General features: G+C 41.4%; 1 protein-coding gene across 2 annotated transcripts in view; it reads left to right on the top strand.

Moving 5' to 3' along the window:
* RASGEF1A (RasGEF domain family member 1A) overlaps nt 1–15122 on the top strand; it is a 147570-nt gene that overhangs the window by 92021 nt on the left and 40427 nt on the right. Inside the window, exon 2 of one of the 2 annotated variants that reach the window (XM_059477039.1) lies at nt 3308–3422. The exons of the other annotated variant lie outside the window; for it this stretch is intronic. Coding sequence (XP_059333022.1) covers nt 3381–3422 — 42 coding nt within the window. The 5' untranslated portion in view covers nt 3308–3380. The remainder of the gene's footprint in view (nt 1–3307; nt 3423–15122) is intronic. 2 annotated transcript variants of the gene reach the window in all.

Below are 15122 nucleotides of genomic sequence, written 5' to 3'. Positions count from 1 at the left end.
ACCACGGATATTCTATTTCACTTTTGTTTTAACCATTCCAAGTGTATATTAAAAATAAATTTTCAACATGAAATAATGCTTAATTCTCATAACCCTTGCAAATCCCCTTCTAGAGTAATAGTATTAATAACCACCTTTCCAAGGGCAGATTACTGCCCATCTTGTATCAGACCATGCCACTTGGTACTTACTTTCTCATGACAAGCACCTGCTCCCTTTTGGTAAAAAAGTAATTAAAATCCTGTAAGAGTTCCCTGCTCTAGGTCAGAATCAATGGCACTGACAAATGATAGCAACAAACCAATGCCAAGGAAGAGGAGACACCAAGATAACTTTTAGCATTATAATGAAGTGCAAGTCAAAATACAGCCACTATTCAGACACAAAAAAAAAAAAAATAAATCCACATATTCATGTGTTGCAGCAGTCTTGCCAAAGCTTTGAGATAATGCACAGCAAAACTAAACTGCAGTAGGAACATTCAGAAATTGACTTTGTTGCTAAACATTTGGAGCCAACCTTTACACATCAAAAACTGAGGCAAAACAAGTGACTCCTTTCAAAGTCAGTGACTTCTTCCAATGGCAAAAGAAGCCCACAAAAGTGGTCACAAGAATTGTTCACAGAATTAGAATTATGAATTACAATCTAACTCATCTTTTGTTCAACAGCACTCTTACAGCTTTCTAGGGAAGTGTAGTGCTTCTAATTCAAAGCCTGCAGCATAAGAGGGTTTTTACATTAGGAAAAAACAAAACCACTTGAGCTCACCAATAAACAGCTCTCAAATAGTGAAAAAATAAATTTGGGGCATCATTAGTATTATCATAATATCTCAACAAGGTATATGCAGAAGAGACCTGAGTGTTATATCCTCTAATACCAAGTTTTGCAAAAATGTCCTCAAATTCTGTGGTTTCTATGGGATTTTAGCAGCTTTTTTCTCTTCCCCTCCACATCATTGTGTACAAGTACCTGGGTGAATGATGAAAAGACCCCACGAGAACTTTTTTACTCCCGCTTTCGGTAGTTTCCCACTTGGCCAAAATTAGACACACCATCATGTTTTCACCCTTGCTGCAGGTTCCACTGCGCAGCACTCGGGGAGGGGAGGGGGTTTCCACTCTGCGGCGTCAGAGCTGGCAGGAAGCTGCTCTCTTTACAAAAAAGGGGAAGCTGCCCTGTCTGTGCAGGGCTCTGAAGCCACAGCCTGCGTTAACCCTGTATGGGCACATCCACCTCCCCCCAGAGTCAGGTGTGACACAGCAAGGAGCTGAACAAGGAGAGAGTGTAAGCATTGGCTGCATCCAAACCTGTGTCTAACACGGCTGCAAGCACATCCTGCCAGTGTTGGAAGGCAAGAAAAACTTGATCTTAGAATGCTTTTAGCATTTAAAGCACATGTAAAGAACACTCACTACTTCAATGGAAAAAAGCCAGTCTTGACGTAGAAGCTACATAAACATTGTGGCCCCCTGGTAACCAGGTTTACTAAAAGCCAAAATTAATGACAACTCTCTGCTCCTGCTGCTTTGGGTTCTGATGGCATCTGCAGCAGAGCCTGGAAGGCCTGCCAGAAGGTTTCCTAACATTTATAGAGAAGCCATGTTCATCCTCAAAACTGTTGGAGAAGCTCTCCTGAATCTGGAACACATGTAGGGTTTCAAAAGAACCACAAACAAACACAAAACCAGAAAAACCCCAACCTTTTCACTTCAGTTTCAGTAGGAAGGGGAACAGCATTTCTTCAATGATATTATCAACACGTAAAAATCTTGCATCTCATGAAAGTAACAGAAAAATACACCTCCAACTCAAAAATTCATTTTTGATATTTCTTGCTTATTTCCTATCTTTCCTTCTCTTTTGATGATAAAAATCTAATAGATATTTCAAAGCAAAACAAGATTTTGCTTTGCAAACTTTTATTTTTAATTAAAATTAACACTAAGTTCAATTAAGAATACAGGGACCCTATAAGCTATTAAAAAGTTGGTTTAAGCTGAGAGTTTGATCAAGTACTAACTGAAAACAAAATTCATTGATAACACTAAAACACTGGATAATTCAGGCTTGAGGGTACAAGTATATGATGATTAGTCCTTAATTCCTTACGGTCATAAAGCCATAATCATGCTCATAACTGACACCTACCCTACTTGGTGTATTAGTATTTATACATCCAGCCACATACTACATTTTTGGGCAAATAAGCGTCATTTTTTTAGTCTAATTTTCAAGGGAAGTGAGTTTTGTGTGCTTATTCTGCTTGTCTGTCAGGTTCCCTCTATATTTAACTCCAGCAAGTAATTCAGATTTGTGAAAGGTAGAGGTCTCAGTGCTACAGAAATATCTGCTCAGAGAACAGCTCAGGTTAGTGCCATGGCTGAAGTCAGAGCTCCACCTGTAACAGCCCCACATGGCTGCTGCCAGCCAGGATCCTCACAGTTCTGGTTTCATTTCACATTCAGAAAAAAAAGAAAACAAAAGCCTTGAAATGACAAACTGCTCCCAGATCAGCAGTATTATATCACAACATAAAGTTAAGCTTAGTAATGCAGCAACAGTGAATTTCCTGTAGAAAGAAAAAGAAAAAAGAAAAAAAAAAAATGCAGGTCCTGCTTAAAATCTACAAGATGGTTTTCAAGTTGTTCTGTGGTGTATAATCTCTGTTTACAATAACTACAGTGTGTCTTTGAACAGCTCAAACCTGGATTCTCTTCAATCCATTCTACCTTAGGTGTCAACAGAATAGCTGCTAGTTTCTCCATATTCTTTATTTTTATGTCACATTCAAACATATATAGTTAGGGATTTATCCATCATCCTGATGAGATATGACTGTGCTGTCATTTTTCTTTATGCTGTGATAGTATTTTCAAGAAAGAAAAAAAGATCTCATTTTCTTCTTCTATGATCATAACTGCACTAAGGAATAAATTCTCACTTCCAGGTTTTTTGTGAGACAGTTTAATGACTAGTCAATTCAGCAACATAAATATTAGCATTTTTTTAATAACTTCTTAATGACTATTTTAAAAAATTCTGTCGTTATTAAAAAATTGTTGGAGAATTTTAGTTGGGGTGGCTTAACCCTTCAAACTCTTCCCATTGCCTTTCTCTTGGCACCTAGTATTTAAAATTCTGCCTTTTCCCTTTCTTTGTATACCATAATTTGTCTATTTCTTTCTTATGATACTCCCATCTCTGAAAATGTGTGTCAAATTTTATTCTGATGCTAAAATGCATTTTCAGTGCAAATTAGCAGTGTGTTCTAATAGTAATCCATTGCACCCCTCATTTTAAGGGGAAGGAGGCAAGACACATGACAAAAATCATAGAGTGAAATAGCTGGAATTCCACCCACTGGGAAAGGCTGGATGGCAGAACCACTGTGCAAAGCTGCTGTAAAGAAATGCAAAGTAAGTATTATTTTGCTTTATATGAGTCTTACATAAAAGATTTTTTTTTTAAAATTTGAAAGCACCGGTGTAGGATAATTTATAGTTAGAGATTTGTATTGTTCAGAAATCACATTGGGCAGTCTTAGACTTGAATAAAATTTCTTTCAGACATCAGAGAGCAGAAGAATGCCTCTTGGAACTATGCTAAGCCAATCTGTGCACTAGGAAATGCAGGCAAGCACACTGCAATAACAGCTCACTGTAAAATTCCATATTGTTGATATTTGCTGCCAAAACACACTCCCCTGTCCTCTCATCCTTCCTTTCTGTGGCTTCAGACAAATCTCTGATTATGGGACTCATTCTGTGCCCCACAGTCATCCACTTCTCATCTAAACACACACCTGACTTGGTAAAGTCAAACCATTCTTATCCATCTAGTGCCCATTGCAGAACCCTCATCCTCTGCAAGCCTAAATTAAGTGTATTTTACTAACCTCTTCCAAAAGTATCCTACTAGCATATAATCACATCCCTATCTTCTCACCTTCCCATTCTAAACTGTTACGTCACATTTCCTGTAAATAAATGTCAGTTCCATTTCCATAAAGTTATGTCATTTTCTTTTGCCATCACCTCTGCTTTCTTCCTCATTCTTTATCAACTGTTCTACTTATTTCTACATCCTATTTAAAATTTCTATACCTTTACCCAAAACCAAACTCATCTCACCACTAACATGAAGTCTCAGTGACTACAAACTAAATTACCTACACAGGATATTGCTTTCACTATTTGCTGATTTGCCTCTGCTTGGAAGATTTTACACTGCAGGCATATATGGAATGGAGAGAATCTCTCATTTCTTATTATTACTGATTCTGGTCTCCAAACAGAACACATCTACAATTCTTGCTGTATGATTTAAGTGAGCTTCTGAAAAATTTCTAGTATGCATTGGACAATACTATGCAAAAATCAAGTACAAAGAATGGTCAAACAAAAATTTATATTAAAAAAAAAAAGTCAACAAGTTTAGTTCCAGAGTGTTAGTTCCCAGCTGTCAGATTTGCATTAGAATACATTGTAAACAGTGTCTAGGGAGCTCTGTAGGAATTTTATGCTCAAAAGAAAACCAAAACAAAACTGCTAAAAAACCCGAATCAACAGAAACCCCCGGAAAACAACAAATTAAGTCATACTACACCACAACAGGATTTTTTTAGTAATTTTAGCAGCAATGATATAAGAAACCAGCCAGTTAGGAATGCCCAGAACCTGCTTCTTTTCCTTCCCAACATCAGCACACTGCTCTGAGCTACCCTGCCAATCCCCGTAACCCCAAAGGCAGAGGGAGCAGCGCCGCTCCCGCCGGGCTCAGTGACGGGATGGAAGTCCCCGCTCGGTGCCCGGCACATGACACCACGTAACGGAGGCTGAGGCTCAGAATTTCCTCGGGGCAGCCCCTGCCGTGCGCTTTCGCTTTCTGCGGCTATAACGGTGCCGGGAGCCCGCCCTGCCCGCACACCGAGCCCGAGCGGCGCCGAGCCCGCCTGCCCTCACACCGGCTGCGGCACCGAGCGGGGACCGGCTCGGCTGGGAGCGAACATGGTCCTGCAGAGCCAGGTGGGTGTGCACAGAGCAGGGTCCTGCAGAGCCAGGTGGGTGTGCACAGAGCAGGGTCCTGCAGAGCCAGGTGGGTGTGCACAGAGCATGGTCCTGCAGAGCCAGGTGGGTGTGCACAGAACATGGTCCTGCAGAGCCAGGTGGGTGTGCACAGAGCATGGTCCTGCAGAGCCAGGTGGGTGTGCACAGAGCATGGTCCTGCAGAGCCAGGTGGGTGTGCACAGAGCAGGGTCCTGCAGAGCCAGGTGGGTGTGCACAGAGCAGGGTCCTGCAGAGCCAGGTGGGTGTGCACAGAGCATGGTCCTGCAGAGCCAGGTGGGTGTACACAGAGCAGGGTCCTGCAGAGCCAGGTGGGTGTGCACAGAACATGGTCCTGCAGAGCCAGGTGGGTGTGCACAGAGCAGGGTCCTGCAGAGCCAGGTGGGTGTGCACAGAGCATGGTCCTGCAGAGCCAGGTGGGTGTGCACAGAGCAGGGTCCTGCAGAGCCAGGTGGGTGTGCACAGAACATGGTCCTGCAGAGCCAGGTGAGTGTGCACAGCCTCATGGGCTCCCCTGCCCGCTCCACACCCTGCTGGAATTGTTTTCTGCAGCCCGGTACAGCTGCAGTGACAGGAAGGCTGAGCGGGTATGGCAGAGCTCACACCGCAGCACTGCCGTGCGGGACACTGATTGAATGTCATGCTGCAAGTTTAAAATTGTGATGCTGGCTATAAATTCACTGCCATTCTGGGCATTAGGTCATGATTAGATCACTTGTAACCAATTGATAACACCCAGGAGGAAGATTACGTGGTGGTAGCTTTATGCAGTGGAGGTGTGGAGACATGGAAAAAGAGGTTAATGTTTCATGTTACTGTGCTACGTGAAGTTTTTTCTTTTTTGGAGGGGAGTAAGAGAAGAGGCAGAAACATAGATTTAAATTAATATTACCCAGGTGAGATGGTTTTAGTATTGCCTAGGGAAGTTTAAAATGATGCAGGACACTGCATAATAAATACAGAATCAAAGTTTACTTGCAGGGATGTTTGAATTTATCTTTTGGAGTCAAACCATCCCAAACTCAAGTGATGCTCTCCAGAACATCAGTAATCAAGTTTCACATTTGCAGCAAAGACAGGTACTTTTTCCCAAAGATGTCTCTCACTCCCTCCCTCCTTTTGCAAGTTAAGCAGCAATGCTGAAATTTCAAGACTAACAGGATGTCTGCATTGCCAACTGGACCTTCTGTTACCTTAGGCAACAGAATAAAAAATATTTTCTCCAAGATAAAAAAAATAGGTTTTATTTTCAAAAAATTGCAAAGGGATGTTTTCATTTTAACTTCTGCTACATCAAAAATACTCTCATAGTACTTTACAGGGAAGTAAAGGTTTCTGCTGCAACAAATAAGATCCAGTTCTGGGCTAAGTTTCTCTGGTGCATTTAAGCTTTAAGTGGATTGGTAGGGACCTGATGCACATAAGACTTGAAATCCCTTGAGAAACGATTTTCAAATTAACTAATAAGATATTGCACTGCGTACAGCTTATTAGAAAGAAACACTGAGCAGCAACAGCACACAGCTTCTGTGCCTGGGATTTAAAAGCTGGATTTAGCTGTCATGTCCATAATTCTTAGAGCATTGGTTATGTAAAGGAGTAGGTGAGAGGAGGGTTTAGTTTCATATTAAGGAAAGTAAAAAGGCTCTACAGAATGTAATTGCAGGATTAGTAAAAAGCATAAGGCAGCTTTGCTCCACTACTTACATATCAAGGCAATTTAGGGAAATCCTCATATAGAAAACTTTAATAATTGAAAATGAGATTGAGAAACAACTTTGTTTTACATTAAAGGATAAAACATATGTTTTCATATTTTAAAAAATCATATGTATAGAGAAGAACTTGGTAACTTTTCACAGGAAACTTTAAAGGTTAATTTCCCAATGAGACAAAATAATATTCAAGAACTTTTGTCCAACACTGATAGCTACTTTGGTAATATCTCTGCAGCTTTCCAGATATGCAAGAGATCTACATGTCACAGGATTTCTATGCATGAGAACATTTTGACAGTAATTGCCATTCATCTTGAGGGGGAAAGGTAAAGCGACAAAGCAAGTAAATGCCTCAAAAATAACTTTTTAGAAAGAGCATCACAGTATGGGGCCAACACTTAAGAACAGAGAACCTATAAAGGCAGGAGATGAGGGGAGTAGTTGAACCTAGCTGGGCAGAGAAAGAGGAATCATAAGAATTAAGGGTGGAAACTTGTCAGTTTTGGTAATATGTACAACCCTGATCACAGAAAATTAAGTTATCATAAAAACAATTTTTAGCACAGCTGCTGTTCCAAAACTAGAAGGACACTAAAATTTGAGATTGTGCCCCAGAATGCATCAGTGAAGTCTACCAAGGTAGCGCTATACATAGGGTGTAAGGAAGTGCTAAGGGAGGAAATCTCAGGAAAAAAGTAATCACTGACTTTAGCCTGATGCAAAAGTCACATACTGGGGGAAATATGATGCTATTTTATGTGACTGCAAAAAGGAGCAGTTAAAAATAAAAGTAAAAAACATTACAAAGAACTGGAGTGAAAGTGCTTTGCTTGGACTACATATAGAGACATTGGCTACTGCTTTCTAATTTGTGATACCAGTTTCAGAGCATTCCCATTGAAACAGAACAAGGTACTGGTTTTTAACCCAGGTAACACATTAGAGGAACAGAAAATATAAGAAATGCCTGAATGGTTTGCTTGAAAGTGAAGGTGATTAAAACAGCCATTTAATGCTTTAATTGGTAAGGATCTCTAGTTTCAACCTTTAGGTGCAATTGTCATGGACTTGGGTTGCCCTTTGTCACAGAGCCACCCTTGCAGCAGCCCTTGCACAACTCCTGTCCTGTCCTAAGGAGACACAGACATCAGCCTGGCTGTCACATCCCATTAGGGGCAGAGCTGATAAAACCTGCTGGGATTCCAAGGTGACATCGTTTCTTTCATTACCTTTGTCACAATATTGATTAGATTAGGTCTGCAGCCCATCTTTGGCCTGCTACTGACCCACCACATCTCCTGGGAAATTCTGCAGAGTGGGAAACAAAATGGAAAATGACTGGAACAATAGAGATGTTTGAGATGGTAATAGCTCATGGGACTCCCCCAGATGTGACAAGTGCTGATTTTTACTAACTATGCATCCTAATACATTAATCCCAAACTTGACAACTACGTATTACATCATCTCCTTCACAGTAGTCAGCCTTCAGGAGCTTAATGGCATAAAAATAACCCACCAAATATTTTCATTTCTTTCACTGGAGTAAATAACAACATGGTCAAAGTGCTGCCTGGCTAATTTTCCCTATCAAAATTTTAAAGAGTAAATGAAGAATAGGTTGGCTTGCTGTCTGTGCAGCAAACCTTGTATCAATTGTGTCCCATGCCATGTTTAGTTCAGATGTTTCGCTCACGCAGGACAGCTGAAGATCCAGCTCAGAGAGCAGCACAGCTGAGCCATATGGCACCCAAGTAATTGTAGCAGTTAATAGCTAAAGACCCCTACACCTGCTCTGATGTTTTCAACAGGCTTTACTTACTGGCATTAAATGCTTCTAATACAACACACGCTCTGTGTTGGTATAGGCTTTGTATGTGACAGATTTGATAGTTTCAAAGGAAAAAAGGACTAGTCTCAACTGCCAAATATATTTTTAGATTGAGACAGAATAAAAGTTGGAGATTTTTTTTTTTTTAACCTTTTCTCAATGCTAGGTCAGTTTTTCCTCTTTCACATGTGGGCTGCTTTACAAATACCATCAGTAGGCACAGCTGAGCCACAAGGAGCCTAGCAATAGGTTCAGTAAATGTCACTCATTTTTACACTTTTACCTACACCTTTACCTCCCACATGTAACACCCACTCCCTCTGACAGCACCAAACCTATGCTTTGAATTTGCCTTTCTTCTGCATGTTCCCTCCTTCTCCTTATCTTCACACAGCTTTGGGAAACAGGACAGCTCAGCAATTAGTATCCCATAAGAAAAATAAACATTCCTATTGGCAGTGGGGAAGCTGGAGCACATCTGTCTCACGCAGTAACACCCCTGGCAGAAAATCACACACTTGGTAACCTGGGAACCTCAGGGTCTCACAACACAAGGGCTTCCAAATTTGATTGTTGTATGCTTTGGAGGATAAAGCAAAACTAAGCAGAACAAGAACAGTGGATTTCATTCCACTTTAGCATGCCAGGACACTGCATCTGGATGCTTGTTTTATTTCCATGGGAGTAGAAAAAATATATCAAGAGGGAAAAAAAAGACATCTAAGAATTTCTTCTATATAAAATGTTATCTCTTAAACATACATATGGAAATACATATTCTAGGTTGCTGCTATGATCCTTTTAACAACTTCTGAGATTCCTTTAAGTCCTAGAAACCCTCTCACCCTGCTCTTAAACTAATCATTCTTTTTTTCACTCATCAAAAAAAAGGAGCAGAGTTTCTCTTAATATATTTCCAGGTACTTTTATAATAGAAATTTTTTGTATATTACTGAAAGATTTGACAAGCAATTAAAATTGCATTGAAAAAGACTTCAAAAATTAAGAACATGCAGAGAAAGAGTAATACTTGATTATGGATTTATTTTAAATAAACTTGCTTTAAATACACTCCAGGATATTTAAATTGAATTAGATTAATCTATCTATACCCATAAATATTACTCCAAGCCCCAATAAATTCACACAATATATCTTCATCCTCTGCAAAAATCTAACCTGTAGGTTATTACTGTGCAGACTTCAATTAAAATGTAATAACAACTTTTACATCTAAAAACTATGGTTTGCACCTTGGGGATGTAAAAAAAGCAATATTCTGAGGATTGTCCAGGAATAGTCAATCAATGTTTTTATGCTTTAAGGGCTGAAAATTGTGGGAGGAGGTTTCAGCCAGAACTAGAAGGTTTTTTCTTTGGAAGGGTACAGTTCATTGCCCAAATAAAAATGTTCAGAAAATCCCTTCCTGCATTATTAAACAATATATTCTAATTATGTTACACTTATGCCCTTGCTTAAACCATTAACCAAGTGGTAGAACAGCTGTACTCTTCACACATTCCAAAATAATGAAACCCTGAGCACAAACCAAAAGGAAAAAGTAGTCCTTCCTCAAGATCATAATATATAACTATAAAGAAAAATAAATTAAATAGATATTTTTGTTGCAAACACATTTTGTTTACAAAACCCTACAACTATTTATTTTTGCCCACAATATATATGACAGAAATCTAAGAGGATATTTGCATTGAAACCTTTCATTCATATTAACATGGGAAGAACCTTTCCTTCCTCAAAGTAATACACAGTACAGGTATGTGAGGAAAACAACTTTTCAGAAGTTTTAAATAGCTTCAGCGTCAAACAGACCTTGCCCCACTTCTGTGTTCCTACTTCTTCACCCCTCTTTTCTGCATTCCCTCCTTACATGCACTGCTTTCCCTGCTGCCCCAGCAGGTCCATGGTCCCTGCCCTGATCCCTTCCCCATGCTAACCCAATCTGTGGCCCAGCTGCCTTTGCCAGCAGTAATTACATTCCTCTCCTGCCCTGTCAATTGCTGGCCTCTTCACTGCCACTGCTGGCTTTGATTACCAGGAAGAGGGTTTCATTTCCATTCCCCACCTCCCTTCACTCCCCATCACCTTCTGCTCCAACCAGGAGATGCACTGCAGTCCTGCACACAAGGCTAAGCCCATCTCCAGCTCTGCCTCCTGGTACTTTGCAACCCAGAAAGAAACTTTAGCTGAATGCTGAGAGCTCTTGCTCTGATCACAGGCTGACAGAAATGGACTTGACACCACAGGTTTTGTTTGATGGTTTCTACTGTGCCTTCCCACCAGAGGAACAGAAAGCCAGGACACCCCAAAGCTGGCTCTCAGCTGTGTGAGTGTGATAGTGTGCAAACTTCAGAGGGAAGAGGGTGAAGATGCAAAATTTTTGTCAGTCATTTGGACTGTGCACAGCTGGCTTGTGTCAGGGTGCTTTCCTCTCCCTGGTGACTGTTTTATCCAGAGTCTAAGGTATAAATGTATCTCCTACCCACATTGTCCCTCACCTGCAGAGAAAGAGCTCCCAAGCCAAGTTTGAAAAGTATTTCAGGGCATGTCAGAAGAAGTGTACAGGAACTCACTTCTTTGAAACTGCTGACATTATGGAGGATGAAAGAAGCTTCAAATCTCCAGGGCTCCAGCCCTCCAGCCTTACAGGCACTGAGAAAAAATAAATCCCTTAAAAAGAAAAGAAACAGAACGAGGGAAACTGCCTATCGATGTATTTAGAAGTTAATATATTTAAATCCCTTGAGGAAGGAAATAGTTTGGGAAACTGACAGTGAAAAATAGAAGACTGAAAATAAGTCTGATTTTTCTATGTTTTAATTTTATTTTTTTAATAAGAAACAGGTTTTGAAATAAATATAATCCACAAAAGCAATACGATTTATTCACCAAAAGTCAAGAAATTAGGAAAACACCATCTAGAAATAGTCTGGCCAAAATTTAATTTTTTTCAGGGACTGTACATGTTTATCATCAGCAATAGGCATCCCATTACTGCTTTTGCCACCAACCAGTAACAGAAATGCATATTGCTTTTTTTTATTATTCAATAATAGCCTTCCTTACAAGACAGAATAACTGAATCCTAAAACTGATACTGTAAATCTTAGTAATCCAGGCAACCCTTTTAGCCACACTGGATGTTTGAAAGAAAACTAGAATAGCTCTACCACACTGAGGGCAGCTTTATTTCACCTGCTGGTGTCTGCAAACACAGAGCTGCACAGCATCTATCACTGGCTTTGATAAACACTGGAAATGAGAAGAATAATGCTGCACCAGCTGGAGTAGATGGGCAAGCCAAGCCAGCAGAGCTGCAGGAAGCACACCAAGCTGCGCTGCGACCAGACCCAAGTCACCTCTGCAGGGTGCCCATGTCTATGGGCAGGGACTGGGGACAAATTAAAGCAATTTCCAGGTTTCTCTGCCTTGTGCCACGGGGCATCCATGCATATTTTAGGACTAAAACGAGACAACAGTACTGAATGCTTTCAAATTATAACCAGAATCTAGTTTAGAACCAGAATCTGTTTTAGATACATTGTTTTATATTATCTTCTGACCTTGCTTTTGCCACAGGAAAAAAGAGCTCTGAAAACCATGTTTGCATACTTAAATGAGAAAAGGAACTGCTATGCCCCTTGTATTTTTTATTTCTGAAGGTCTTAAGGGAGGAATGAGAATACGCAGTAAATAAATAGCTTAACAGACTGTAAACAACTAAAACTTCACCTCTTGCAAAACTATAGTCCCTGTGATTAATGTTTCAGTAATTATATTAAAGTGCAATAACTTTCCCTGTAGACTGGTGATACCCAGGAGAAAAGAATCTGTGCCTTGAATGACACCATGAAATTTGATTTGTGTATTCTAAAGAAAGAAATAACAACCTGTTAATTTAGATAGATTTCTTAACAAAAGCAGCATCTTCTTGTTTTGATCAAAAATTAAACAATAAAAATGAAGAAGTCAGGCTGTCTAACTGCATGAAAGAAAGGGAGAAACTGCATAAAATAGTCCTCTCTTGTAATTAATAAAAAAAATTGACAGGCATTACATCTGCTCTGCACCTTCCAGTATCATGACTCGGAACTGTACTGTAAAAGCTCTACAGATTGCTAACAGCTCCTTTCTTTAAGGGTTGTTTGTGCTAATAAAAGCTTATGAACTGAGTAAAGAAGAATTTAGGGCATCAGTCACCACTGGATTAAGATAACATCTCAGAAACTTTGGGGGTTGTGGAGTTTGTCCTTACTCTCTGGTGCTTTCTCACCACTCACACCAATAATCAGGTATGTGCTGGCTGACATTAATTTTTAGGGCACAGACTCCAGCAGACCGGCTGAAGGAGAGAGGAAAATCCATAAATTAAGGTTACCTGCAGCATGCCCACACACACAGGTGCAATCAGCACCAAAGCAGAGCTCCAGGCAGAGGTGCCCTTGCCCAGCTCTGCCCCTGGCAGGGTGAGCCTGGCTCTCCCCAAATGCTGCACTCTGTTCCCAGCAAGCTCCAATTTCACCACAGGTTTAGCAGCTCTGTTCTGCACCACAGTCGCTGAATAATGCCATGACCCTTGACTCCTTAACCTCAGCAGTGACAAAACACAAGGCTCTGGGCTTACAGCCCCAAATTTTAAATTGGTTTTAGGATGGTCCTTCCTGTGGGGCAAGGGTGGGACTTGCAGAGATGTTTTGTATGAATAAACAAAGATCAATTTTACCTCTCTTAGCCTTTTTTGAAATTTAGTAGCAATAGAAAAGTAAACAGGTAACTTCTCTAGCACAGCCTTAAATAATTCAAAGGATCACACTCTTTGCCTACCTGAAAAATTCAGAGCAGGCCCTGTAACAGTAAAGTTTTCAATCAATTCGAAAATCATAAGAATACAGAAGATAGATGACACTAAAACTTAATTTATTTTCCATTTGGCAGAATTTAATAGAGCCTGAATGCTCCTCTCAGAAAACTGAAACAGGAGCACAAGTTTTAAATAAACTTCTTCTGGGCACATCTGCAGGGAACAGTTCATGATCAAGCAGCCCTTGAAATTTCTCATGCCATTTGCTGTTACTGCAATGCACAAGTTTTAATCATTGCAAGGAGCTTCAGCTGTGCCTAGGAGTTATGTTTTTCCTAGTGATCCTAACTGGAAAAATCCTGAAAAAAGCAGGTCATGGCACCAGGGGGGCTCAGACAATCCCTGTGCTTCCAGAGGGGTGAAGCCAAGCAATGCTGCAGAGTGGAAGTCAAATGTTCAGATGGCACTTGGCAAGGAAGAAACTAGAGAAAGGTGTGGGGCAGCCAGGCTGTGCTTGCAGCCCACAATTCACACAGCGCATGGCCCAGGACAGCTGATCCACCTCTGCCTTCCCCAGGCAACACCAAGAGCTCAGGGACTGCAGCCAGGGCCCCTCTCTGCCTGGCCTTGGCACAGCAGGGCACTCCTGGAGCACAGGGACACAGCAATCCCTTGGGACAGATCTGCTGGCACAGACAACCCAGAGTGGCCTCTTTCAAGTGCAAGGGAATACTGGCTACATTCCAAAGCTGTACTGGTACCAAGCAATGAGAGGAGGAATCTTATACTTCAGAACATTGATTTTTTCATTTTACAAAGGGCAGAGAGTAGCAGGTAGGACTGAGGTTGCAGAGCCATCTGGGCAGCTCTGGGCTGTGGGGCTGGGCAGGGAGGCTGAGCTGCCCAGGCCACCCTGGGGCTGGGTCACAGAGCCCTCAGAGGGCACAGCCCAGCAGGGCACAGCCCAGCAGGCAGCAGCACCCTGCTCTGCCCTGAGAGGATGGCGAGGAGAGAAAGCCTGCTATTTAACGTAAAACCAAGCCTGGAGAGCAGCAGCACTCTCTGCCCCTCTGCTGCTGCCCAGGAGCCTGCAGCAGGCACTGCCCCCCAGCAGCTGGAAGAGCAGGCACAGGCACAGCCACAAACTCTTGAGTTCATTCCCTGCTGGCACCAGGAGCAGCTGCTGTCTGCTGGTGTGCCAGTGGCTCAGTCACAGCAAGCTGGCACTGCTTGGCACAGTTCACAGCCACTTGCTGCAGTCATGGCCCTTGGATGCATGAGCAGCTCAACTCACTGCTGCAGCACTGCTGCTCCCCTCAGCCCTGGGTTCTGACCCAATTATTGCCAGTTTTCAGTTAAGTTACTTAAGGCATGAAAAAACCCCCAACAACCAAGTGGAAGGGGAGCAGAGGGAAACCTAGTTGGTTTTGTCCATAAACTTAGAGCTACATCTCTAACTCCAATCAAAAATTTTTTTACATGATTGTCAGGAAAGCTACTGCCAGCATTTGATGCCCTGGTTATGAGCACTCACAATATCTGTTTAAATTAGCAAGCAATCGCACCCACAGCAGTTAACATCCCATGGACAGTATTCCAGTTGTACATTCCCTTCTCTGTCATCTTTATCACACAGAGCTTGTTTTGACAATATAGCTCATTTTTATTCAGGAATTCTATGT

This window comes from Ammospiza nelsoni, chromosome 8 (genome assembly GCF_027579445.1).
Source record: "Ammospiza nelsoni isolate bAmmNel1 chromosome 8, bAmmNel1.pri, whole genome shotgun sequence".
Classification (NCBI taxonomy): Eukaryota; Metazoa; Chordata; class Aves; order Passeriformes; family Passerellidae; genus Ammospiza; species Ammospiza nelsoni.
Note: the sequence above shows the minus strand (reverse complement) of the source record. Positions and strands in the feature narration are given on the sequence as shown.